The following is a 27,519-nucleotide window of genomic DNA, read 5'->3' as shown; positions in this document are numbered from 1 at the left end:
TAGAACATTCAGAAATTACACATATCCGTGAATATCAACTCTTCATTGTCATGCAAAATAAAAAAATATCCGGAATTCAGTCCGGTTATTAGATATTGCATGCAGGGTTTCTGAGATGTTTGTAAGCAATTGGCTCCCGGTGGGCTATTTACCACAAAATGGCGGACGAAAACAGTGCATCGCCCGCCTCAGCGACTGAAAACTTACGCAGGCGAAAAGTACAAGGAACTGGATCTAAAAATCATGAGAATAGCAACACACAAAATGACGACAGTAAAGACAAACAACGTGGTACTTCTACATCTACCTACAACTTGAATAATGATACATATTGGCTGACACGGGTACTGCTGCTGCGTTTTCTGGGTTTTATATACTGTGAGTATAGGGGATGCTACAAATCTCGACTGTGTTGGATTCTCGTCATCTAAACTTAAATATCTTTGGTGTTAGGGTATAGTAGATTTCTGAATGTCAAAAGGTAGGAATCATGTAGTCACACACAAGTGGTCATTAGTTATAGTTCTCATTAAAACTGTGGCACATAATGGAGTTGTCACCCTTAGACCATTATCCACTGCACATGTATTTAGTATACATGTAAATAGAGAAAAGACATTTTTTGCTTAATTTCTATGAATAGATCCACATGTGACTATATTAACATTTTCATCGCAAAAAAATAGTTTACAGTAGTGTGAATCGTTGGAAACTATAACAAAAACTTCAAAAAAAAAAAAAAAATCAAAAAAATCAACAGGTGAAAAGATAATGACATTTAAGAAAATATAGTTCTTCAGTGGGTTGAAATTTGACATTTGTTCATTTTTCTTCATTAAGTTTTAACTTTAGATATTTTTTGTTTTGTTTAGTTGTAGCTTTTGTGGTCGCATTGAACCAAAACAAACAACTAATCGGAAAAAATGGATTAATTCCTGCCGCAAATTTTCTGACCAAAGTGGAGGCAGCATCAGGTGGCATTAATCTGAATAGCTTCAGCTATGTACCTAGTGTTGTGTGGCTGGTCGATTACACAGAAAACCTTGACACTTTCCTCGACTGTGTAGCTTACCTCGGTATAGCCCTGTCGCTGTTTCTCATCGTCAATGGCGGAGCTAACTGGTTTATCATGTTGTCCCTCTGGCTGCTATATCATTCTATAGTCAACATCGGAACTACCTGGTAAGTATGTATGTACAAAACAACCTGCATTTAGTAACCACCTCTGTATAAAGACCGCCTGTTTAATAAGACCACTTTCTTCAGGTCCAGAATATTCAGTTGCCACTTTAGACACAATATGACATGTGTATATAAAGACACAATATGACATGTGTATATAAACTAAATATCACTTAGCTTTAAATACTATTATTTCTTTATCGGCCATTTGGTGGTATTTATAGACAGATCAGACTATGCTATTCTCATGATGATTCAATCATGCATTAAAATATAACTCTAGATTCAGGGGTTTCAATATCAGGCGATACACAGTACTTTTTGCTGGTTAAACCTGGCTGTGGTATCATCTGATTTGGATAGTATAGAAAAGTACCCCCTGAAATTACATTGTATCGCCTTTCCTGAAAGAAAATGAAACCCCTCTAGATTGATGGTGATCTTTCAAAGTTATGATTTGTGTTCATAATGTGGCAAAAATCAATGTTTTTAAATGCTTATAATGGACTAATATCATGAATAATTTGCAAACAATATATTTTTTTCTTTCAGGTATGGCTTTGGTAAGTGTCATTATTGAGACGTTGGTTAGTTGTTGTGAATGATACAGGCCCTCTGGGCCTCTTGTTAGAGTGTCCTTTCCTCCCTGAACATCTTCAAAACATTATGTTAAATTCACCCTATTAAATTCATAATGAACTGTTATAGTCTTTAAATTGGGATATTTTGGATATGGTCATATTTTTGCTTATTTGGCAGTCAATCCCCCCGCCCACCCCCAACCCTCCACCCCCCCCTCCCCCCACCCACTTTTGAGGTCACAAGACTGTTCTCAGTCTCTGATTTAGAAGAGTATAAATATGTCTTTAGGGGTGAATGAATTAATTCAACAAGGTTTTAAATTGATAAATTAAAAATAATGTTATATTGAACATGATGTACATGTGATGTACATAAAGCCCAGGAATAGTAAATCAGCGTTTGAAATTAACATTAAATATTATATTTGTTACATGCTAATGTCAGGTTGGGAGTCACAACTTTTGGAAACCGGATTTCTTGCCACATTTTTGTGTCCTGTGTGGAATGTGTCAGCTGTTCCAAAAGATACACCCACTTCTAAAATCATCATCTGGGCATTCCGCTGGCTGATCTTCAGGATCATGATCGGTGCGGTAAGTTGGATTTCCATAATACAGCGTCTCATAACTATCATTATCAGTGAGTGGCGCTTCTAAACTTATCTTTTCTGTATTTGCATAATACAGAGTTAACTGCCCTTGCAGGTACGTAGGTATTGATTTTGAAGTCATGTGTTTGTGAGCGTAATGTCATACTTTTTAGAGAAAACGATGTGAATTTTACTCACAAAAATAATTATGTCACAAATGGATACCTACTCGGAAGGGAAGTAACTCTGTAATATGAAAAGACAGAATAGTTTAGCGGTGTTAATTAAGGAGATCAGCTTCAACAGATTTAAAGCATCTTTAAAACTGTGAAATGGAAATTGTCTTTTAGTTATATGGTATCTTTTATCATTTATAGCTCTTATGTTTTACATATACTGTATATGGTGAATACAGTCAAACCTGTCTATAAAGAGTAAAAGACTAACCAATGGACAAGCAAAAGTGTTTTTTATAGCCAAGTGGTCTTTATACACAGATCAAGTTGTGTTGATATCAACCATTTGAGACTCTACATAAAGTTGTCTTATTAAGGAGGTGGTCGTTATCCAGAGGTGGTCGCTAAGGCTGGTTTGACTGTAAAGACAAATAAGATTAAAGATTGATTAGGGGAAGAAACTCAGTAGTTGTCTTACATATTATTGCGGCAATATTGACACAAAAATAAAGACGAAAGCAGAAGGAGGTTATTCTTATTACTGTTTTTCATATATTTACAGGGTTTGATAAAGCTCCGTGGTGATAAGTGCTGGAGAGATCTCACCTGTATGAATTATCACTATCAGGTAAATGGCATATTATTATCAGGTAATTTACATATTATCATCAGGTAATTAACATATTATTATTACGTAATTTACATATTATTATTAGATAATTTACATAATATTATTAGGTAATTTACATATTATTATTATTAGGTAATTTACATATTATTATTAGGTAATTTACATATTATTATCATTGTTATCACCATCAGGTATTTTGCCTAATATTATTATTATCAATATCAGACAATTTACCTATTATTATCATTGTCATCAATATCAGGTAATTTACCTGTCATAAATCATGTCTTTTGTTATTGCAAATTGTATATTTTTTAATCACAATTAAGTAATTTTCTTATCAGTCAGGAGTCTTTAATTCAGATAATTTCCATATGGTCTGTTGTCAGTATTAAACAATTTATGACTTTGAGAAATAATTCATGATAATCTGTAAATTAATTTTATGAAATCATAATAGTAATTTTGATGTTTTTTTAGAGAATAAGTATTCATGCTAAAAATATTAAAAAGAGAATGGAGCATTTTTTTAATCAGAAATGAGAATGCAAAATGCATTTGATCTAAGCATTTAATTTGCTGAGCAATTCAAGAAATCTTTGCATTTAATTTTGTTTTCAATTAATTTTTTAAATGTATATACTATTTTATTCACTTATTCTAATCAAGTAATGGTGACGTAATGAATAAAGCATGTTCTTTTTTTGAGACAGATGAGATTTCATGAGACTTTGTGAGATTTTAAGAGATTTGATTTAGTTTTCACATTAGATACTTGTTTGTTAATTAATCAAGACAGATGAACATTTTCAGACCCAGCCCGTTCCAAATCCTCTTAGCTACTATCTCCACCAATCACCAGAGAGCTTTCATCAGTTTGAGACATTGACCAATCACTTTGTTGAACTCATCGCTCCCTTGTTCCTCCTCTTAACAAGGAGAATGGTCATCATTGGAGGATTCATTCAAGTTCTTTTTCAAGTAAGACTGATGTTGCGAATAAATACAAATTTTTTTTTCATACTGAATTCGATATTTTGATTTGCTGATTCTTTTTCTTCATACCTGTCTGAGAATGGCGGGAAAACCGGATGTTATTGAGATGTCACAATAGGAACATCCATGTTGCGTATTGATTTGGAAAAACAATCCCTTGGAAAATCAATGGAATGGTACGTTTAAATGTATTTTATTTCATCAAATAACCTGAGAGCATTGATGTCATTATTATTTAATTTCATCAGGTTATGAAATAGATTTTGTTTGCAAAATTTTGTGAGAATCTGCTACACTTATAAAAGCTATCCTCCTGTATTTAATTATTTAGGAGTATATCTTACAATCCCTTGGCACACACAGTGGTACATCTGCTGATCGTAAAAATGGCGGTAGTTGCCAATCTCTTTGATATATGTTTATGATTGCAGGTTGTTCTTATTACTAGTGGGAATCTGAGTTTCCTGAACTGGCTCACTATAGTACCAAGCTTAGCGTGCTTTGATGATGCCAGTATCGCCTGGATGTTCTCTGGGAGTAGGAATTCTACAAAATGGAAGGTGAAATGTTTACAGCAAATGTCCAAAGACCAGCTGTACAAACCTACTCCAGGTACGTCACAGAATCTGTTGTTCGCTTGATTAAGTGACAAGTTTATTAGAGACACAAAGTGGTGCACAGGGTAAGAGAAAAAGAATCATTCACCCTATTTGGGGTGAGACAGAAGATCTACACCCTTGGGGTAATATTCTTCAGCTGTCAAATAATCGGCAAAGCCTCATGTTTGACAACTCAAGAATCTTACCCCTCGGGTTGAGATTCTCCTGTCTCACCCCAAAAGGGGTGAAAGATTGTATTAGTCTCACCCCATGGGGAGGGGAGGGGCTGTGAAAAGCGTGAAAAGCGCTAATATAAAACTACCGCTAAAATAAGTACGTTCACAGTATGTTTCAAGCAAAAATACAGTAGAATTATTCAACTCTAAATATTGAAATTAAATCGCCATGAAAAAATCTTAACTCATTCACCCCTGAACTCACATTTAGGATATTCTAAATCACAGACTAGACCAGTCCATTATGCAATATCAGGGGTGAATAAGGTAAAGCATGAAAATGCACAAATAAGTTGCTTCACTGTAATAGATTAATTGACGTCTGTTTCAGGTAGTTACATACGTAAACTATTTAACTTAAGTGTCGGTGCCCTGATAGCCTACCTAAGTATTCCTGTTGTACAGAATCTCGTCTCCCCAACACAGGCCATGAACACGTCGTTTGAACCTCTCAGAATTGTCAACACATATGGAGCATTTGGCAGGTAAGAATTTATATAGAATTTGCCTGTTATTCGATGATATTTACTGCAACATCATGTCAATAAAATTTGTTGAAATGAAAAATTTGCCTGGTAAAACTCTAGCCTGAGCATATATGATCAACAAGCTGGATTGCTAACCTCTGTAAATTACAGAGTTATATGCCCTTGTTGGAAGTAACAATAGAGGGGTTTGTGGGTAAAGTATGATTTACCGTCAATTAATCCCATCTTTGGGTGATTATGATGTCTCAAAATTCACATCAAAACATGACATCAAAATCATTGGAAGGTGAGACTATTCTACTCCACATCGATTTTGGGATCTCAAAACTCCAGTATTATGATGTCATGGATTTTGTAATAAAAAAATTCTTGTTATGCTTGCAATCATATTTACCAACAAGGGCAGATAACTCTGTAATACGTAAATGTAGACTAGATTTAAAGACTTATCACTACTTCATATGTTCTTAATATCATCTGTTTATTGTCATCATCATTATCACTATCATCATCAATCATCATCATCATCATCATCATCATCATCATCATCATCATCATCATCATCATCATCATCATCATCATCATCATCATCATCATCATCATCATCATCATCATCATCATCATCATCATCATCATCATCATCATCATCACCATCATTCTGTATTTGCATATTACAAAGAATTCGGTATCTTCATAAAATCATCATTGTCATTATTATCATCATCATTATCACCATCATCATCAATAATCTGTGTTTGCATATTATAAAGTTATCAACCGTTGCGGGTAGGTATTGTGATGTCATAAGTTTGCAAGCGGAACATCATACCTTTCCAAGAAAACAACGTGCACTACGCTCACAAAATAATGACGTAACAATCGATGCCTACCCGCAAGGGAGCTAACTCTGTGATATGCAAAGACGGAAATCATCACCATCATCACCATCACCATCATCATCACCATCACCATCATCATCATCATCATCATCTTTTAAAAATCCTTGTTATTTTGTTTGTTGTCCCTACACAGTGTGACTAAGGAGAGAACAGAGATCATACTACAGGGGACGTATGACAATCCATACGATAAGGGAGCCATATGGGAGGAGTATGAGTTCCACTGTAAGCCTGGTAACGTGACACGGCGGCCATGTCTGATATCACCGTACCACTACAGACTCGACTGGCTCATGTGGTTCGCAGCATTCCAGGTAAAGGCCTCGTGGGGAATAATATGGTGGTCAGACCGGCATCTTTTTTTTATAATTGTTTTATTTTTCAAAGTTTCCAATATTACAAATGAAAAAAAACCCCAAAAAAACAAGAAGTCCATTCGGCCTTTATGGTCATCTGACTATTAATACAATACAACATACTGAAGTACACAGTAAGTCATTAAAGAGAGTAGCCTATTAGACCCCTGTGACCCTGAATGAAGGTCAAGGTCATTCTTATGAACAAAATTTATATTCACAAAAAGTCGTTCAAAACTTTTTTTTATTTTATTGAAACAAACTTATTATCCCTTCATCATGCTGCAGGCCTAATATGAGTACCCTTGGCCTTTCAGTTATTGAGAAGAAGTCGTTTGAATGAGAAGTTTTCAAATTGGATATATCTGTTTCCCTTGACCCCAAATAATATCTATATCATTTTGAAGTAATTGGAAACAGCATTATTTATTTGACTGATATAGACATTTCAATGGTGGTAATCTGGTAAAAGAAAGGTAAAATCCTTTGATTTTTTTCCCTTTTTTTAGACTTATGAAAGAAATCCGTGGCTGGTCCACCTCTGTGTAAAGTTAATGGTGAACGATGAAGATGTTTCGTCCTTAATAGCTCACAACCCATTCCAGGGTCGTGACCCCCCACAGTAAGTAAACTATTCCAGGGTTGCGACCCCCACAGTAAGTAACTCTGGCAGACTGTGAAAATCTTAAGCTAGAACGGGTCTTCTGTGTTCAGATCTTTAAAGGCCCACTACCTCTACAAAAACATTTTTTTAGGGCGAGCATACTCTCGCCCTATTGTTTTCCTTGTCGGGTGTGGAGTCTGTGTACATCCGTGATGCGCAGGTTCCAACTGCGCACGCGATACCGGAAGTCACATTCTTATACCGTTTAATAGATTTTGCCACGATTTAGTGACACCAACCTTTCAAAAATAAGAGATACCTGTCAGCGATGTTCTTCTGTAAATTAACAACAGTGACATTAAACAGTGCTAAACACATTCGTTTTGTGTAAACTTCAAGCGGCGTATCATACAAACTCTTGCATCGTTCACGATATTCTAAGCATCTGATCGACTTTGGAAACCTCCGGAACAATACAATGGGAATAATTTTACTGTAAGTTAAAAATATAAAAAAATAATTAATTGCATCCTGAAAAAAATACATTTCACTATATCCTATATGGAATGAAATACTGATTGCACATGCACCAAAGACAAAATAAATTATTTTATTACATTTTTTGTGCTAATTAGACATATATATATATATATATACACGATTAAACACCAATAACTGTTCAAATGATGAATATCATTTATGCTTTGTCGGCAGTGGAGCATCTTTAAAGAAAAGATGATGGTTAGTGTAAATATCACTAATAACTTTTGTGACTCTACAAAATTATCGGTCTCCTTTTACCTTCTCATTTTAAGAATCAAAAACCATTTCTTAAAGGTTATGGGCCGTTAAAACACAGAAAAAGGCTTGTCAAGATTTTCACTAAATTATAGATAACCTGTATGAATAAATGTGCTCCAGATACATGTTACTGTTGATTGCGGATGACCTTTGATCTACATGAAAGGTCACTGTTTGACCTTTGAATCTACATTAAAGATCACTGTTTGACCTTTGATCTACATTAAAGATCACTGTTTTACCTTTAATCTACATCAAAGGTCACTGTTTGACCTTTGATCTACATAAAAGGTCACTGTTTTACCTTTAATCTACAGTAAAGGTCACTGCTTGACCTTTGATCTACATGAAAGGTCACTTTTTTACCTTTAATCTACATTCAAGGTCACTGTTTGACCTTTGATTTACATTAAAGGTCACTGACCTTTGATCTATATAAAAGGTCACTGTTTGAACTTTAATCTATATAAAAAGTCACTGTTTGGATTTATTTATGTTCCTTGTGAAATTGAATGACAAATATTTTATTCTTTCTTTCCAGATACATCCGCTTAGAACACTACAAATATACATACACAAAGATAGGCAGCAAAGACGCCAAAAAAGGAAAATGGTGGAAAAGAAAATATATAGACTCATACCTCAATCCAATATCTTTGAAATCTGTTAAAGAATATATGAAACAAATGGATTATAAAATGCCTGTAAAGAAAGCAAAACGAAAGTTGAAGAGCCAATTTTAGATCCTTTATCTCAGGGTTTTCCCCCTTATTTTTCCTTATCATATGCTTTAATTACCGATAAATGGTAAATAAAACTTAAAAAAAAATCATCTTTGTTTTTTTCTTTGTTATAGTTCTTCCTTTTTTTCACTGTACCACACAATTTCAATTCATCAATCGATTGTTGATCCTCGAACTCCAGGGGTTACTACCACTACAGTAAACGTGGATATTTTCATGAGTGCTTAATTTCACGATTTGCATTCATAAAACTTTCGCGGGGATATTTTTATTACGAAAAATTACCTCTTGATGACATTCAGAAACACAGTTCAAACTTTAACAAAAAATATGGGGGAAATTTTCACGTTAAGTGCCCGTAATTAAGTGCGGAAATTTGTAAATTTTGAATAACCAGGAATGTATTTGATAGAGGCTTTTGATCCCGTCCTTATGTATGCTGACGTTTGTTTACTGTTGTCTTTGGACCCGTCCTTATGTATCATGACGTTTGTTTACTGTTGTCTTTGGACCCGTCCTTATGTATCCTGACGTTTGTTTACTGTTGTCTTTGGACCCGTCCTTATGTATCCTGACGTTTGTTTACTGTTGTCTTTGTACCCGTCCTTATGTATCCTGACGTTTGTTTACTGTTGTCTTTGGACCCGTCCTTATGTATCCTGACGTTTGTTTACTGTTGCCTTTGGACCCGTCCTTACGTATCCTGATGATTGTTTACTGTTGTCTTTGGACCCGTCCTTATGTATCCTGACGTTTGTTTACTGTTGTCTTTGGACCCGTCCTTATGTATCCTGACGTTTGTTTACTGTTGTCTTTGGACCCGTCCTTATGTATCCTGACGTTTGTTTACTGTTGTCTTTGGACCCGTCCTTATGTATCCTGACGTTTGTTTACTGTCTTTGGACCGGTCCTTATGTATCCTGACGTTTGTTTACTGTTGTCTTTGAACCCGTCCTTATGTATCCTGACGATTGTTTACTGTTGTCTTTGGACCCGTCCTTATGTATCCTGACGTTTGTTTACTTCTGTCTTTGTACCCGTCCTTATGTGTCCTGACGTTTATTTACTGTTGTCTTTGGACCAGTCCTTATGTATCACAACGTTTGTTTACTGTTGTCATTGGACCGGTCCTTATGTATCCTGATGATTGTTTACTGTTGCCTTTGGACCCGTCCTTATGTATCCTGACGTTTGTTTACTTCTGTCTTTGTACCCGTCCTTATGTATCCTGACGTTTGTTTACTGTTGTCTTTGTACCCGTCCTTATGTATCCTTTATTTTGTTTACTGTTGCCTTTGGACCCGTCCTTATGTATCCTGTATTTGTTTACTGTTGCCTTTGGACCCGTCCTTATGTATCCTGACGTTTGTTTACTGTTGTCTTTGTACCGGTCCTTATGTATCCTGACGTTTGTTTACTGTTGTCTGTGGACCCGTCCTTATGTATCCTGACGTTTGTTTACTGTTGTCTTTGGACCCGTCCTTATGTATCCTGACGTTTGTTTACTGTTGTCTTTGGACCCGTCCTTATGTATCCTGACGTTTGTTTACTGTTGTCTTTGGACCGGTCCTTATGTATCCTGACGTTTGCGTACTGGTGTCTTTGGACCCGTCCTTATGTATCCAGACAGAAGTTTGTTTACTGATGTCTTTAGACCCGTCCGTATCTATCCTGGCATTTTTTTTTCTAAGCGTAGGTATTTACCAAATTCTCCAGGTATATATATCCGTTCTTTGTGTATTTGAGGGAAAACTGATCTGCATCAATTAATACACAGTATAAAGTTGATCATCTTTGACTTTGGCGTTGAAATATCTTGGCCAGCTTCTGTACTTACTTAAAAATAATGCTGTTGGGGAGGTAATACTTCTAGTTTTGGTTATTTTCTGTGTCAGTGCTGGAGCTTGAACACTTAAGAAATAATAATCCTCGTGAATTTTATTTAAAAAATCATAAACAAAAAGAAACAATAAGACTCCTAACATTGGATTTCTACAGTCAACACAGATAGAAATGTAACTCATTTGGATAACTAGACTTGATAAAACGTGTATGGAGATAATATTGTCTATGAAGATATAAGTAGAATCTAATATAAATGAGGATAAAACTGATGATGATATTGAAAAAATAGAACACATGTACATGTAATGCTCATATTCTAGATATAGTTTTTAAATTACTGTTCTGTTTTGAAGAAACTTTTTAATCATAGGGAAACGGGAAACCAAGGAGACGCCCATACAGAAGAAATAAATGACCTTTTTCAGTATGTGGAGTAGAATCGCCAGAAAACGGAAAAGTTGAAAAAAAATAATTAGACCATTGATAGAAACTAAGTAAAATTCAACAGGTCTATTTTGATTACGTTGAACTGTAAAGAAACCAAGAAAACCACATAAAGGAACCTACCTAAAATCTAACAGAAAACACTTCGATACATGTTTGGAACGACAAAAAACAAAAGTGAAAACATATACTCAAGTGAAGAAGCAAAGGGAAAGCAAGACGGGAAGAAGGCGATTTTATAAACCGAGTCCGCGGACCGCCATGGAACAGGAGGGTCGTCCGTCTAGATAGAAGGAATGACCAAATACAATAATTCCATCATAGAAAACTTTAAAATATTGAAACGTGTCAAGAAAGATTTTTAACACGATATCAACCGTACTATTCAAGATAGAGGCAACTCTGTCTGCGTCCATCATCTAACTATAACTTACATTTTCTACTACAAGTAGTAATTCATATTGACCCCACAGTCATAATCCATGTAAACCACACTGACATATTTCCCAATTTGACCGTTTTTCGCAGTTCAAAGAATGCCTATGTGTTAAAGTTATATATGTCGTAATTTTCATACTCACGAATCAAGATGAGCTTTTGATATCATAGTCACCACCACAAATTAACAAGATGTTGAGAATTACAATACTTAGTATGCATAGGTTTTAATTATATAATTACTAATAAGAGCTGAAAATGATGTTTGGCAGTTGTGCAGTGAAATAATAACATACGGCCAGACCATGAAGCCAAGTTGTGTTCTACAATTTCATTTCACATTTCTACAACGTTATGAACAGCTAACTGCAGTTATTGTTCCATCTAAACATTCTCAATGCATAAAAAGTAAGAACTTTACAGTGACTAAAGTCTGTGTTGTAACTTATGTTTATAAGGCATCATATATGTTTGTTCATTTTAGTGATTTTCACAGCTTAATTCATCAGACCTGGTGGTTTTCAATAGATTACTGAAAAAAATCATGTCAAGATTTGCGCCCAGTTACGGCACATATAACTTTAAACAAACTCATTCTTGCGTATATACATTAGGAATGAGGAAGTCTATTAGGACGAGTTGTCGTTCGTCTTGTCTATAGTTAGACCATAGTTACCAGGGATCACCAACAACGGAGATCAGTAAATACAGAAATATTGAAAATATAACCGAAATAAGGACAACATTCAAACAAAAGGTAATGTTGACATAATTAGACGTGATTAATGACCACAAAAGGCGGTCTAAGTTCTTTGTTTTATATAATCGTAATTTCTGTGAAGTAAAAACAAACTTGTTCATACCTTTATAATGGTAATCCTACACAAACCGAAAGTAATATTGTAAAGTTCAATTTAAAATGTACCAGTTATAAAATTATTCAATTTCATACTATGGAGAAATTCATATTATCTGTTATAAAGTTATAATTACTGGTATTTTTTAAAATGTCGAGGTTATTAAGTTGGAACGAAGTGTAAACTGAGAAAATTGATCTAACAATGGATGAATGGTGATAGGCTCGCTGTGAGTAAACAAAATACCCAATTTCAGGTAGGTATGACGAACATGAGCACCGCATTTCTAAAATTCCTCGATTTTTTTTCTCTTAAAAAAATCTTCTCTGGTGAGGTTTCAGTCTCGTTTTAGAATTAATAAAATAGACTGATTTTCAAAAAAATATTGTGAAACTTTAATAGTTTAAACCCGTACAAAGTGCTTAGTTGACAGACGATACCATCCATTGAATATGATTTTATGTATACCCGTCATCCAGCCCATGTGAACCTAGAATGTAATCATCTTAAGCAGATTGGGGCCGCAGTGGCCGAGTGGTTAAGATGTACCGACATATTACCACATGCCCTCCACCTCTGGGTCGCGAGTTCGAATCCCATGTGGGGCAGTTGCCAGGTACTGACCGCTGGTCGGTGGTTGATCTCCGGGTACTCCGGCTTTCCTCCACCAGCAAACCTGGCACGTCCTTAAATGACCCTGGCTGTTAATAGGACGTTAAACTAATCAAACCAAAAATCTTAAGCAGATAATGACAAGATCCACATGAAGTGTTTAACATTAATCTCCCATGCTATCAAATCGTTGTAAAATGAAAATTTTAATGCTCAAATAAAACAAATGCTTAATTAAGGCACTGTGACCTACCTCTGATTTGCAGTCGAAAACTTAATTGATTAGGACTGAAACAATGAAAGCATCAATTTTCACCCTTCGACCTTACGTGGTCACAAAAAACCCTCCTTGAACATTTTACCTTTAACATTGTCACTTAAATCGTCTGTGCGACCACAGTTTACCTGTACCTATGTAAAGTTCATTTCTGCTGTAAAATAATTCAATGTTCACAGTGATGACTTTTTGTTGTTGTTTTTTCAATATATTTTATTTCTTTATTTTAATGTAGTTAAAGTAAATTGATTTTTTTCGTAAAAAAAAACTATTAAAAATAACAAATATTGGGGAAAATCCTGCACACTGACCTCGAATTTATATGTCGGTTTTAGAAACAGGAACATACGTTTCTTTTGAACTGTTCTATATTAGAAAAAGTTAATCATCAGAACTTTTTCTGTGAAGCACCCACTCTGCCAAAAATGGGTAAAATGGGTATTTTCATCTTCTACATTTACGGAAAGTAACATATGCTGCTATTCTGAGCAAAATTAACTTGTTGAGAAGGTTTTGTTATTATTTTCTTTGTTAAAACAATATTCATACTTATTAAATAACCAATTTGGAAAACATAAATATTGACGAAACTGCGAAATTACGCCATATAAAGCTCTATATAGTAACTAGTTCCCATGTCCCTGTGGGCTGACAATACGTCAGTTACGTTTTCAGATGTTTGAAATATATTCCCAAACATCCTTAACTGATGAACTCTTACGTATGTTTAATCAATACATTATTTGTCTATTCCAGATCGAACTGTACATAACCTTTTGATCACAGACATGGCCGAAGCTGGGCAAACATATAAGTACAGATGCCTTATCTGTACTAATCCATACACCGAACCTAGACTCCTGCTCTGTGGTCATACTTTCTGTTGTCGATGTTTGTCATCATACATCAATGCGGAATACGTCACATCAGACGACAGACTCTACTTCCCATGTCCAGTTTGCGAGACACCGACGTATAACGATGATGCCAATGCGGACGTAAGTACCTGGGCGACATGCCTAGCGAAAAATGATTTGCTTGTTTCTCTCCTACAGCACAGATATCTGGTGTCCAGTTTTGTGATCCATGTCTTCGGGGAAAAGAATCGAAATCTGCCGAAGTCACTTGCACTGAATGTGAGGAGAAGCTTTGCATTCAGTGCCGAATTCATCATGAAAGAAGCAAACCTATCAGCTACACACCAACTTAACTCCATCTCTGGAAATATTGGACTACTTGCCGGGCTCTATGAGATGTGCCATCAACATGAGGGAAACACATTCGGTTTCTACTGTGTGGACCATAGTGCTATGTGTTGTAATACTTGTGTGTTGGTGTCCCATAGACAATGTAACAATGTAAAACCAATGAAGGATGTGATCAAGAAGAGTACAGCTACATCGAGTTCTGTTGAGTCAGAATTGCAGGAAGTAATTGAGGAAACAAAGAAGATAATAGAGGAAGATGATTTAGGGATAGACGCCCTAAACGCAAAAGAAAAAGAATTTTTAACTGTGATGACAGACAGAATAGATAAAGCTAAAACCAAACTAGATATCCTGAAGAAAACATTCCAATCTGACGTTGCTGATGTGTTCAGAGAGAAAAGAGAACAACTAATGACTCGACGGAAGTGTGTTAATTCATTTCACATCAACGTGGAAAATTCACACCAGTTGATATCGGATTCAGAACATCAGCTAACAGACCGTCACCGATTTGTCATAAGAGAACATACAAAAAATCAACTTTCGGGACATTATCGTCGAATGGATCAACATACCAAGGCAGAACCAAATAGGTTTGATTTCACTTTGAAGCTAGATGAAACATTTGATAAAATCATGAAAATCACAAACATTGGACATTTTGAAATCACCTCGTCGCTTTCACCTGTGTCACAAAAATCAAATGGTCAAATCACTTCCTTGATCGAAAGTTTGCTTTTGACACCTTTAGCTTCTAACTTTGCGGACTCGACATTGACTTCCGATTTGGCGGGTTCTCTACAACGTCTGACAGTCCAGACTACCCCAGGAACGACAGCGGTGGATGTCTGGACCGGCTCGGTATCCCGTGTACATACAGTTAACGCCAGCACACTTGGAGGAGTGGGTAGACCTTGGTTGACGGGAGGTATCTTTACTGACAACAATGAGTTACTCATCACAGATATCGATAACAATAGACTCCTACTTTTTGATGATAAATATTCCTACCAGAGGGAATACAAAATTGACGGTCACCCTTACAGATATAGCACGTGGACGTACACCTGATGATATATTTGTGGCTGTATACCAGAACTCTCATACTGAGATGTACACTACAGAATGACCAGCTGTCTGTGATCAGCAGGATTAGTGCTCCACCTTATACCTGGGGTATAGCAGTACACGGGGATATCATCCTGGCTGGTACTAATGATAGTGTGAAGGTCATGTCTATCAATGGGAAGGTCACCAAATCTATAAAGACGAGTGGAGGTAACACATACGTCGCCGTATCTACATCTAACTCTACTGTATACCACAGAGATAACGATGACGTGGTGTGTAGACGACTAGACAGTGACGCAGTAGTCTATAGGTACAGGGATCCTGGTCTGAGGGATCCTGTAGGTATTGGACTGGACCGGGACCACAATGTGTATGTATGTGGTAACATTACCGGAAACGTTTACCTTATATCACCTGACGGATCACGTGGGAGGGTACTACTGCCCAAACTGTCCGGTATCACCAATCCGTACGGTATAGTGGTCCATCCAACCAAACAGGAGTTCGTGGTTACTTCTAGGCAGGGACCTACTTCACTCGAGGTGTACAGATTCAGTGATGACAACATGTAGACTGTTTTATAGATAACACCAGTATGATAAGACTTCAAACCATCTGATTTGATAACTTTTGTCACCGAAATGATGTTTTAAAATTCCATTTATCCATTCCGTCTTATCAAGCTATTTATGATCAAACGGACTGTTTTCAATTTAAACTGATGAGGGTATTGCACATTACATTGTGTGTTTATATTAGAATATTTTTACACAAACTTCCTTTGCGGTTTGTAAACGCTTGCTTGGAGTTAAAAAAAAATGCATGGAATGATTTTCTTTATACTATACCTTGTAAGAGAACCGCGTTTTCATGAAATACTAGTAAACATTTAAGGAACTCATGTATGGAGGAAAGATTATTTATGAATGACGACTGGACTAACATCATCAAAATTAACCTAGATTGTGCCCTCTTCTGCATTTGGAATATCAATGTGAGGTTAAAAATATAATTCTGCAAAAGGTTTTGTAAACAAACATATCATTGACAACGTTTGTATGCAATACTTTTTATTAATACCAATTGATTATGGTGTAAAATATTTAAAGCAAGAATAAATGCGTCATCACATACACTGTACTTTTAAAAAAGAAATAGTAGCTAAATAATGTTAATGAAATAGATAATCTTAGAAAATAACTATATCATACATTTAAAAATAAAATTAATTAATATTTCTATTTTGATATGCGAGACGTACATGCATCTTACATATATCTTTGTAAATACATATTTGTATTGTTAAAATACGTTATTATATTTCCATTCTACTTTCAGTTTCCCGTTTGATCTATGTTAAACCAGATAGGCAATATCACGCTATGAACTCCAATCTTGTCAAGCGTATGAATATTTAACGTTTCCGCCGCGTCACGGACAGTGTGTACAATATATACTTACGCCTATACATAACGGTCAAATAATTTAAAAAGTGGTTTTAAATTTGTGTGGTCTATGAAATCTAATACATAGTATTATCATGTTCACAAAATAGCATGTATTACAAAATATCATCGCATAATTTTCATATGTTCTCTTGTTTCAAACCGTTTTGTGTTGAACTATATTCAGAAGCTGATGATATGGTTGTTCCGTTTATTAAACTTGGTGACGTCAACACTAGCGAAAGCGGGAAAATTCAAAGGATATACGTGTATAGTGTTGAATTTTAATAATCGTAATGGAAATGTAAGTGATAAACTGATACCAGATTGGACATACAGTTGATATGAAGCCCATCCGTCCGAAAGATAAATATTCATGGCGCCCTAACGGGCGCCATTCTATTTATCTTCCTTCCGGATATAATTCAACACTATACACGTATATCCTTTGAATTTTCCCGCTTTCGCTAGTGTTGACGTCACCAAATGTCCAATCTGGTAACAGTTTATTGCTTAAATAACGTTATAAAGATTAAAGAAATATGAATTGTGTTGTATATTTATTGTTAGTATAAATCATGTTATAATATAATGATCAAACATGAAAATTGCATTTGTTTTTTGTATGCACACGTTTACGCAAGTTTTGAACGAAAAATAGCATAACATGTAGTTTGATAATTTGTTAGCCTACTATCATCAGGTAGTGATCTATTTTAATCACATTCTGTCCATGGTCCAAATAATCTTTCTCAAATTTAATATAAGGACCCTGGTTGTACACAGTGCATTTTGGAACCGATCCGAAAACAAGTTGGCCGACAGGCAGCCATCTTGGATTTTGACAACTGAAGTTTATTATTGCTATTTATCCGAAAGAACTATGGGTGACTTCTCTCAAATATTTTATGATATTATGTAGGTTCCCTTTATTTTCCTTATTCCGCTGTACGCCTTTATGAATTGAAAGCTTCTTTAGTATTAGAAAGCAGGCTGTGATAGTTGAAAGTGAAAACTCGACATTTGGAAGTAAAGTCTGAAATTCACCTATGCTCAGTTTTAGGACCATCATTCTTCTTGTTCCACGGTGCGGATTTATTGGTTGAGAGCTTCCTTAGCAACAGAAAGCAGGTTGTGATAGTTGAAGGTGAAAACTCGACATTTAGAAGTAAAGTCTGGAATTCACCTGGGCTCAGTTTTAGGACCATCATTCTTCTTGTTCCACGGTGCGGATTTATTGGTTGAGAGCTTCCTTAGCAACAGAAAGCAGGTTGTGATAGTTGATGGTGAAAACTCGACATTTAGAAGTAAAGTCTGGAATTCACCAGGGCTCAGTTTTAGGACCATCATTATTCGTGTTCCATAGCCCGAGATACTCTGGCCCTGACACCAGACTTATACATTATGACAGATAGATTTCTCCAGACATGTCTTTGTCATAATGTGTAAGTTTGGTGTCTGGGCCAGTGTATCTCGGGCTACTTGTTCCACTGTACGTCTTTATGCAACTTACATCATTGCATTCCTGGCTATAAAATCCTCATCAGATGCGATTTGTCTTCAAGAAGACCTGGATAAGCTTGCCCAATGGGAGACGTCATGGGAAATGTCATTCCAACCAGACAAATATAACATCCTCTCCATGTTAAACTACAAACAGGTCATACATATATTTTACACCAGAAAGAACTACAACATGTAGACAAACTTGAAATGGGAATCACACATATAAAATATCGGTGGAAAGGCCAATGTCACCCTGGGCTTTCTTCGTAGAAATTTTGAGATAGCTTTTACATTTACCCTCGTCAGACCATTAATAGAGTATAATTTCTGTTCTCTCTGGGGCCCATGCTCAATACTGCAGGGGTTCCGATCACTTAAGATCTCTACACCCCTGGGCTATCTCATAGTAAAAATGGAGGCAACACAACATTAGTCAATTGATGTACATCAAAAGAGCCGTATAACGGTACACTGTTGTTGACTGTGTGGCTTTAAAGATGGGCGTCGCTCACTCTGTAGTCTTCAAAGATTTTTTTTTCAGGCCTGTAATTGGTTCAGATTTATTCTCCTCTGAGCTGCCTTCAGTTTTACTATGTGTAGTGGACCATTAGTCGCCAGTGATTATACAGCATACACACATATATATAACGCACGAGGTATGTAACGCTAAAAGCACACATTTACTGAACAGTTCGCCGTAACAAATTCACATTCCAGGTAGTACATACCGCAGGCTGCCAACATTGCTTGGCCAATACCGACATCAATATTCAAAAAAAACGAGCCTACCTGTGTTACTTCATTACTAGATGTTATCAACAGTTTGTGCCTTATAGGTACAAATAACCTGTGCACCAACGATTATGTCCCATAGTTAGGAAGCTTATCAAACTCCATCTTTACTCTTCTCAGCGTTGTTTTCCTGTTACGCCATGCCGTCCATCCCATAATATTCCCACGTCACTACCTCGCGGCGTTACTAATCACCGACCGGGTACCGGGACGAAACCGGAATTTTACTAAATTACCGTTACTTATCGGTAACATACCGGCCCCTAAATGCGAGTACTATAACAATGAGCATTTCAAACAAAATACTATACAAACATAATACTACAATTACTTATTTTCATTATACAAGAAATAAAATCCAAAAAGAATGAAAAGATTTGCAGAGCAGAGCACGTTGTACACTCCCGAACGGGCATTATTATGGCTTTTAACCCTATACGTTGCAAATCTCTCAAAAACACGTCATTTAACTTAACAAGATAAATGTTCAATGTTAGTATCAGAAAAGTTCAACCAAATCGCGGTTGTGGTCTATGTTCTGGAAAGCTCCAAGTGGCACAACTTATGTACCGGACGAATAAGAACGGTCGACTTCGTTTTTAGTTTAACACTCCGAACGAGACAATCCTTTCCCGGAAATGTCTCCACAACGCGGCCAAGAGGCCAGTTCGTACGATGTGTAGACTCGTCCATCACTAAAACGATGTCTCCAATTCGAAAGTTCTCCTTTTCGGTTTTCCACTTTTTCCGAAGCTGCAATGTTGGAAGATACTCCGCGAGCCATCTTTCCCAGAACTGGTCTGCTAAATATTGCGCTTGCTTCCAACGCCGTCCGTAACGGTCCTGCTGTTTGAATATCCCCATTGGAACTACGTTGTTTGGGCGAAGCAGCAACAAGTGATTAGGTGTCAGTGGATCCAAGTCATTTGGGTTGTCGGATACATATGTAAGAGGACGCGTATTAACAATAGATTCCGCCTCACAGAATACGGTGTCCAAGCGTTCATCATCAAGAACCTGATTGCGCAAGATGACATTAAGAACCTTTCTCACGGAGCGTATTTGCCTTTCCCATACTCCGCCCATATGCGAAGCTGCTGGAGGGTTAAATTCCCATTTGATGTTCCGTAACAGAAGGTATTCCTTTGTGTTTACATGCTCTGTTCACTGTCTTATAGAAGTTCTCAGCTCCTTTTCTCCGCCAACAAAGTTGGTTCCGTTGTCTGACCGAATAAGTTCCGGAACTCCCCGTCGAGACATGAAGCGTATTAACGCGTTGATAAAGGAATCTGCTTCAAGGGAATGCAGCTTTTCAATATGCACCGCACGCATTGCTAGACACGTAAAGATACATCCATATCTCTTTTCCTGGCTCCGGCCCCTTTTCACGTAAAAAGGTCCGAAACAGTCTATTCCTACAGATGTGAATGGTGCCTGACAGGACGTACTCGATCAGGGGGAAGTCCTGCCATTTTTTGAGATCCTGACACTGCTCTTGTGCAAGTCACGCAATTACGTAGGATGGCATTTATCAATGGACGACATTTTGGGATCCAATACCTTTGCCTCAGAACAGAGAGCACATGTTCCCTTCCAGAATGTCTGCTCTCGATCTCATGGGTATGTCGAACAATGAGTTTGGTGACGTAATGATCTCTTGGAAGAATTACAGGATGCTGCGCGGAGTCTGCAATAGGAGCAGATAACAATCTTCCACCTACATGAAGAAGGCCACCAAGTTCCAAGGCTGGCTCTAGTGCATATATACGGCTCTTTTTACTAATCTTTCCTCGACTAGATTTCAAAACAGACAGTTCTTCGCCAAACGTTTGTTGCTGCATGTATCGAAATATCACAATCTCGGCGTCCCTGAGATCCTGCACAGAAATACAGCCTGTTACGGTTTTCTTTGTAATCTTTGTAATCCTTGTACTTCAAAAGCCAAACTACAGCCTTCTTTAGACGGTGCCATGATGAGTAGTGTGTCAAAAATCTATCTATTGGGCCATCTGACTTAGACAAGACTTAGCTTCAGCGCGAACTTCCGTATCATCGGGAGAGATATCTGAGCATGTCGGAAGTTCTGGCCATTCAGACTCATTCTGCCACAGGAAATCCGGCCCCTGTTTCCACCGTTTCTTTGTAACCATTTCTGAGACGTTCTGCCCTCTATAAGCGTCGCCAGCGGGGTTCAGACTTCCGTCAACATGTCTCTCAGGCGAAGATCCATCGTGAATGATCGCGACGCGATTTGCAGCAAATGTGTGGAAACGTCTCTTCTTGTTCTTGATGTATTGTAGAACAATCATACTATCTGACCAGAACACGTTTCTGTCAATTCTAAGACCCAGTTCGTGGCCTAAAATACTACTGACGCATACTGCCAGCACGACAGCTGAAAGTTCCAGTCGCGGTATAGCCATATTCCTTATAGGAGCAAGCCGAGACTTTCCAAGAAGAAACGCACAATGAATTTCCTGTTGCAGTTTACCACGCGAAGGTAAGAAACCGCTCCATAAGCTTCCTGGGACGCATCACAGAAATGATGTAGTTCTAATCTTTCTGCATAGCTGAAACTATCTGGCATGAGACAACGATCTATCTCAAACTCCTTGAGCTTTGGCAACTCATTTAACCACTTTGACCAAGACTTCTTACTTTTGTCCTCCAAGTCGTCACCCCAGTCTTTGTTCATCCTACACTCTGTCTGAAGAATCTATTTCGCTTGAAGAACGAATGGACAGACGAAACCTAATGGATCATACACAGAACTAGTAACGCTTAGGACGCTTCGTCGTGTGTAGTTTGTATCTTTCTCTCCAATTTTGATTCCCAGAGTGTCGGATTCGATATTCCATAAAACGCCAAGTGCTCTTTCGATGGACAGTGATCCACAATGCAATTCGATATTGCGCCTTTCCGAGACTCGTTCTCCTAATGCAACAGTTTCCATTACTGCATCGTTGTTTGACACCCACTTGGTAAGTCGAAAACCTCCTAATGAGGTGATATGTATCAGTTCACGAACAAGCTTTATTGCGCGTTCCTCACCATCAACTGACTTCAGACAGTCATCAACGTAAAAGTTGTTCAACACGGTGTTTACAGTCTCGGGATCAAAGGATGCAGCATTTGCCTCAGCGGTATGCCTCAAAGCAAAGTTCGTACAACTTGGACTCCAAACACTTCCGAAAGGATGCACAGTCATTCGATATACTGTAGGTTCTTGGGTCAAGTCCCCGTCCTTCACCACAGAAACCTCAACACGTCGCGGTCCTGAGGAGGAACTTTCACTTCTTAGAACATTGCTTCAATGTCTGCCATAAGCGCAATGTTACGCTCGCGAAACCTTAGCAGAACGCCAAGCAACTTGTTTGCCAAATCCTGTCCTTGCGATACGTTCTTATTTAGCGAGGTGTTCTTACATTCAGCGGCACAATCGAAGACAACTCTTAGCTTGTCGGGCTTGTTAGGATTAGAAACAGCATGGTGGGGCAGATACCATAATTTCCCTTCTTCCGTATTGCAGGTTGATGGAATACATTCAGCGTAACCTTTATCAAATAGTTTGTTGACCTCTTTAGTATATCTCTTGTGTAGATCAGTATCTTCAGATAGGCGTTTCTTCAGGTAAAGAAGCCGTTTTAATGCCAATGATTTGTTGTCTGGAAAGTTGGGACATTCGTCAATAAACGGAATGCTGAGCTCATAATGTCCTTCCTTTAGCTTAATTGAGCCATTCCACACTTTCAAAACTCTCCTATCATCGACCGACAACTCTGGCACGCTCCCTGCTAAGACCTGGCCTGTATCAATCGACCAAAACTGTTCCACTCTCGCCTCCAGACTAATATCGGAATCTGACTTGCCATAGACAAAATGACATGCTGATGCCATATGCAGGTCCTCACTAATGTTACCAAGCGGGCCATTAATAGTCCATCCAAGCACTGTCTTTATAACGTAAGGCTCTCCATCCTTGCCGCGGCGTACTTCAATAGGCATCAATCCTTTGGGAACGTCTTGACCGATGAGCAGACTTTACATTTTGCCTGTGTGGCACTAAGACGTCATTCAAGTGGTTCCACCTATACACATCCGCTGATGTTGCTACACTGCTTCGTAATTCCGGAAAGTCATTTAAGGCGTAAACTCTTGGCAAACAGAGTATCTCGCGACATTTACGTTTGACCACAGTGCTCATTACCTCTAGATATACTTCTTCTACCAGCATGTCCTTTCCGTCATTAAGAGTTTTCAAATTGAGAGAAGCAGGTTGACCACTAATTCCAAGCTGGTTCACCAGTTCAACTGAACAGAAAGTCTTGTTGCTGCCATGATCCAATAATGCATTGGTTCTTACAAAGTCGCTTTGGCCTTTACCTCGAACAAGGACAGTTACAATAGGAAGTGACACTTTCGAGGTTCCATTTTCGAGCCCTCCGCATGCGCTACTGTTAGCTTCTACCTTATTTTCAGAAGTCGGTAACGTTTTGACATAATGTTGAGATTATGTTTCTGACTTTTGTGACCCGTCCTTTTTCACCAGAAATGAGGTATGAAGCAACTTTGAGTGTCTCGTCTTACAATTGTCTATATTACACTTGGATGATTGTTTGCAGAACTTTGCAGAGTGGTTGCTATAGTTCAGACAGTTAAAACACAGTTTATGTTCCTTCACAACGTCTAGCCGTTTTGCTGGTGTCATGTCAAGAAACTTTTTGCAGGTGCTCATCTGATGATTACCACTGCATATAAAACAGTTATATTGCCTTCGAGCCAGAATCAGTTGACTTGTCGGCTGTTTTCGATGACTTGTCAGTACTCTGCACACTAAAACCTAGTACTTTCCCGTTTTGTGGGTTTCGATTTTGACTTCGTGTCCTTACGCTCTTTCTGTTCAATAACTCCAAACACCGGGTCAAAGAGTTCCTTAGCAACTGTTTCTAGAAAGGAGGTAAACTTGACGATGTGCGGTATTTCCCTGTAATCTCCACCGTTCGCTGTGCTTCCTTACGCCATCTTCCTTGAATGTATAACGGTAATCGCGAAACAAGTTTCACCATACGACAACGAGAATCTATTTCCTCAAGCATGTCCATAGCCCTTAGTGCCTCCACACATGCTTTAACATCATCAGCCAGATCGCGGACTCCCTGAGGATTGTTTGTTCGGATAGGATCTCCTTCAGTTATTTGCTTTATCCAGGCTTCGGCCACCATGAAGTTGTTCCCGAACCGTTCCTTTAGCAGTTTTCTGGCTTGCTTGTAGCCTTCGTTAGGTTTCATCATTAAACATGGCTTGATAACTTGAGCAGCTTTTCCAGTACAATATTCGAACAGTCTGTTAAACTTTACACCATCTCCGACCCTAGACAGCCCAACACTTGCGTCAAAGGAGTTTATGAACATCCAATAGTCCAATGGATTACCATCAAATGTTACAATGCTGGCCTTAGGTAGACTCACAGCATCAAGCAATCGTAATTCGTATTCGCTTTGCTGTTGAATTTGTACACTTTGTCATAAGTCTTGAGGTCTCATTCCATCCGATGTCCGATCGTAATGACTTCCTTGTTGAACAGTTGAGCTAGTGCTAAAGCCTTGAGGCTGGGCTCCGCCAGATGTCTGATCGCAATAACTTTCCTGGACGTGGCGCGTTTCCGGGTAGAATGTCGGTGCGGAAGGGTTGAGCATATTTGATTCGGCGATATATTGGCTTAACGGCAAAGTATTCGGTACCTAGGCTGTCGCATGATTTCGCGTACTTGGATAATGCGTTTCTCTCTGCGTTGGCAGCTTGAATATCGGCTTGGTCTTTTCATTTTCTGCTCAACCTGAAACTGTTGATATTCTAGATCCATTTCTGCGTTGATAAACTCAGCCTTCGCCTCAAGCATGGCTTGTTTTGCTGCGGCCTTTGCTAGGGCACTAGATGCGGATGAAGCCTTCAAACGTTTTGAAGATACTTTAGAAACATTATCCTCAGGTTTTACTAGGTCATTAGTTTCCATATGTTCGCGATGCGCTATTATCTGGAATTTTGTGTGCGCCCTGGACTTTTTGTAGCACTTCAGCAAACTGTCTCTCACTCGAATCTACCTTTTCCTTATCATGATCAACCGCCATGTTCACAAATTGAAGGTGTATGTTCTCGAATTTGTTGAATGCATCTTGTAGGCTATCCAAATGACCATCTAGAGATACTAAGTCAATATCACTGTTTTTTATTGACAAGTCAAATTTATGCAGTTTACGAGTAACTGAACTAGCATATCCGGCACGAGAATTGTACAGATGTAAAAGTTGTTCGCGTATATGATCATCAGAATTTATCTTCGTGCTAGGTACCCTTTGCCTACCCGATTCTGTGTCACGAGGGTTATCTCCCTTAGATTTTGTTTCCATAGCCATAGCACACACTGTTACGAATAGTAATCAGTGCTAGTATTTGTATTAACAGTTCAATTCTATGTGAGTGGGGGAATCCTATATCTCACTGACGAACGTGCTTACATATGATTCAACATACCAGTTCATTCAAAATAAATGTTATTCATTGTTCATGTTTCACATTATTTTTCTTCACTACGTAGGCGTAGGTCATGTAGGTTATTTGTACAGCTGTGGTGGACCATTAGTCGCCAGTGATTCAGGCCTGTAATTGGTTCAGATTTATTCTCCTCTGAGCTGCCTTCAGTTTTACTATGTGTAGTGGACCATTAGTCGCCAGTGATTATACAGCATACACACATATATATAACGCACGAGGTATGTAACGCTAAAAGCACACATTTATTGAACAGTTCGCCGTAACAAATTCACATTCCAGGTAGTACATACCGCAGGCTGCCAACAATGCTTGGCCAATACCGACATCAATATTAAAAATAACGAGCCTACCTGTGCTACTTCATTACTAGATGTTATCAACAGTTTGTGCCTTATAGGTACAAATAACCTGTGCACCAACGATTATGTCCCATAGTTAGGAAGCTTATCAAACTCCATCTTTACTCTTCTCAGCGTTGTTTTCCTGTTACGCCATGCCGTCCATCCCATAATATTCCCACGTCACTACCTCGCGGCGTTACTAATCACCGACCGGGTACCGGGACGAAACCGGAATTTTACTAAATTACCGTTACTTATCGGTAACATACCGGCCCCTAAATGCGAGTACTATAACAATGAGCATTTCAAACAAAATACTATACAAACATAATACTACAATTACTTATTTTCATTATACAAGAAATAAAATCCAAAAAGAATGAAAAGATTTGCAGAGCAGAGCACGTTGTACACTCCCGAACGGGCATTATTATGGCTTTTAACCCTATACGTTGCAAATCTCTCAAAAACACGTCATTTAACTTAACAAGATAAATGTTCAATGTTAGTATCAGAAAAGTTCAACCAAATCGCGGTTGTGGTCTATGTTCTGGAAAGCTCCAAGTGGCACAACTTATGTACCGGACGAATAAGAACGGTCGACTTCGTTTTTAGTTTAACACTCCGAACGAGACAATCCTTTCCCGGAAATGTCTCCACAACGCGGCCAAGAGGCCAGTTCGTACGATGTGTAGACTCGTCCATCACTAAAACGATGTCTCCAATTCGAAAGTTCTCCTTTTCGGTTTTCCACTTTTTCCGAAGCTGCAATGTTGGAAGATACTCCGCGAGCCATCTTTCCCAGAACTGGTCTGCTAAATATTGCGCTTGCTTCCAACGCCGTCCGTAACGGTCCTGCTGTTTGAATATCCCCATTGGAACTACGTTGTTTGGGCGAAGCAGCAACAAGTGATTAGGTGTCAGTGGATCCAAGTCATTTGGGTTGTCGGATACATATGTAAGAGGACGCGTATTAACAATAGATTCCGCCTCACAGAATACGGTGTCCAAGCGTTCATCATCAAGAACCTGATTGCGCAAGATGACATTAAGAACCTTTCTCACGGAGCGTATTTGCCTTTCCCATACTCCGCCCATATGCGAAGCTGCTGGAGGGTTAAATTCCCATTTGATGTTCCGTAACAGAAGGTATTCCTTTGTGTTTACATGCTCTGTTCACTGTCTTATAGAAGTTCTCAGCTCCTTTTCTCCGCCAACAAAGTTGGTTCCGTTGTCTGACCGAATAAGT

General features: G+C 38.1%; 6 protein-coding genes across 6 annotated transcripts in view; 3 read left to right on the top strand and 3 right to left on the bottom strand.

Annotated features, from left to right (window-relative positions):
* The first annotated feature begins 84 nt into the window (after positions 1-84).
* LOC138335447 (lipase maturation factor 1-like) lies at positions 85-8,966 on the top strand. The gene is made up of 11 exons (XM_069284540.1): positions 85-378; positions 873-1,182; positions 1,735-1,745; positions 2,209-2,357; positions 3,092-3,157; positions 3,974-4,141; positions 4,588-4,768; positions 5,323-5,476; positions 6,512-6,692; positions 7,244-7,356; positions 8,681-8,966. The coding sequence occupies exons 1-11, from the start codon at positions 159-161 to the stop codon at positions 8,880-8,882; spliced, it is 1,755 nt and encodes a 584-aa protein (XP_069140641.1). The 5' UTR covers positions 85-158; the 3' UTR covers positions 8,883-8,966.
* A 3,276-nt stretch (positions 8,967-12,242) lies between these two features.
* The window catches only part of LOC138335443 (tripartite motif-containing protein 3-like), a 134,063-nt gene continuing 118,786 nt past the window's right edge, over positions 12,243-27,519 (top strand). Inside the window, exon 1 of the mRNA XM_069284533.1 lies at positions 12,243-12,366. The gene's annotated coding sequence lies outside the window, so the exon portion shown is untranslated. The remainder of the gene's footprint in view (positions 12,367-27,519) is intronic.
* On the top strand, positions 14,144-15,634 carry LOC138334616 (tripartite motif-containing protein 3-like). The gene has a single exon (XM_069283258.1). It carries the CDS (start codon positions 14,144-14,146, stop codon positions 15,632-15,634), a length of 1,491 nt encoding a protein of 496 aa, XP_069139359.1.
* On the bottom strand, positions 19,909-20,463 carry LOC138334615 (uncharacterized). Its single transcript, XM_069283257.1, has one exon. The coding sequence runs from the start codon at positions 20,461-20,463 to the stop codon at positions 19,909-19,911; it is 555 nt and encodes a 184-aa protein (XP_069139358.1).
* On the bottom strand, positions 22,094-22,585 carry LOC138334614 (uncharacterized). The gene has a single exon (XM_069283256.1). It carries the CDS (start codon positions 22,583-22,585, stop codon positions 22,094-22,096), a length of 492 nt encoding a protein of 163 aa, XP_069139357.1.
* LOC138334613 (uncharacterized) lies at positions 22,675-23,274 on the bottom strand. The gene has a single exon (XM_069283255.1). It carries the CDS (start codon positions 23,272-23,274, stop codon positions 22,675-22,677), a length of 600 nt encoding a protein of 199 aa, XP_069139356.1.

This window comes from Argopecten irradians, chromosome 11, assembly GCF_041381155.1.
Source record: "Argopecten irradians isolate NY chromosome 11, Ai_NY, whole genome shotgun sequence".
In the NCBI taxonomy this organism is placed as follows: Eukaryota; Metazoa; Mollusca; class Bivalvia; order Pectinida; family Pectinidae; genus Argopecten; species Argopecten irradians.
This window is presented reverse-complemented; position numbering and strand designations above follow the sequence as displayed.

Excerpts from the sequence above, each read along its gene's own strand:
- LOC138335447 (XM_069284540.1), top strand. The coding sequence starts at position 159 with ATGGCGGACGAAAACAGTGCATCGCCCGCCTCAGCGACTGAAAACTTA. Across the intron at positions 3,158-3,973 it reads GTATGAATTATCACTATCAG|ACCCAGCCCGTTCCAAATCC; the intron begins GTAAATGGCATA and ends GAACATTTTCAG. Across the intron at positions 4,769-5,322 it reads GCTGTACAAACCTACTCCAG|GTAGTTACATACGTAAACTA; the intron begins GTACGTCACAGA and ends CGTCTGTTTCAG.
- LOC138334616 (XM_069283258.1), top strand. The coding sequence starts at position 14,144 with ATGGCCGAAGCTGGGCAAACATATAAGTACAGATGCCTTATCTGTACT.
- LOC138334615 (XM_069283257.1), bottom strand. The coding sequence starts at position 20,463 with ATGGGCGGAGTATGGGAAAGGCAAATACGCTCCGTGAGAAAGGTTCTT.
- LOC138334614 (XM_069283256.1), bottom strand. The coding sequence starts at position 22,585 with ATGACTGTGCATCCTTTCGGAAGTGTTTGGAGTCCAAGTTGTACGAAC.
- LOC138334613 (XM_069283255.1), bottom strand. The coding sequence starts at position 23,274 with ATGGCATCAGCATGTCATTTTGTCTATGGCAAGTCAGATTCCGATATT.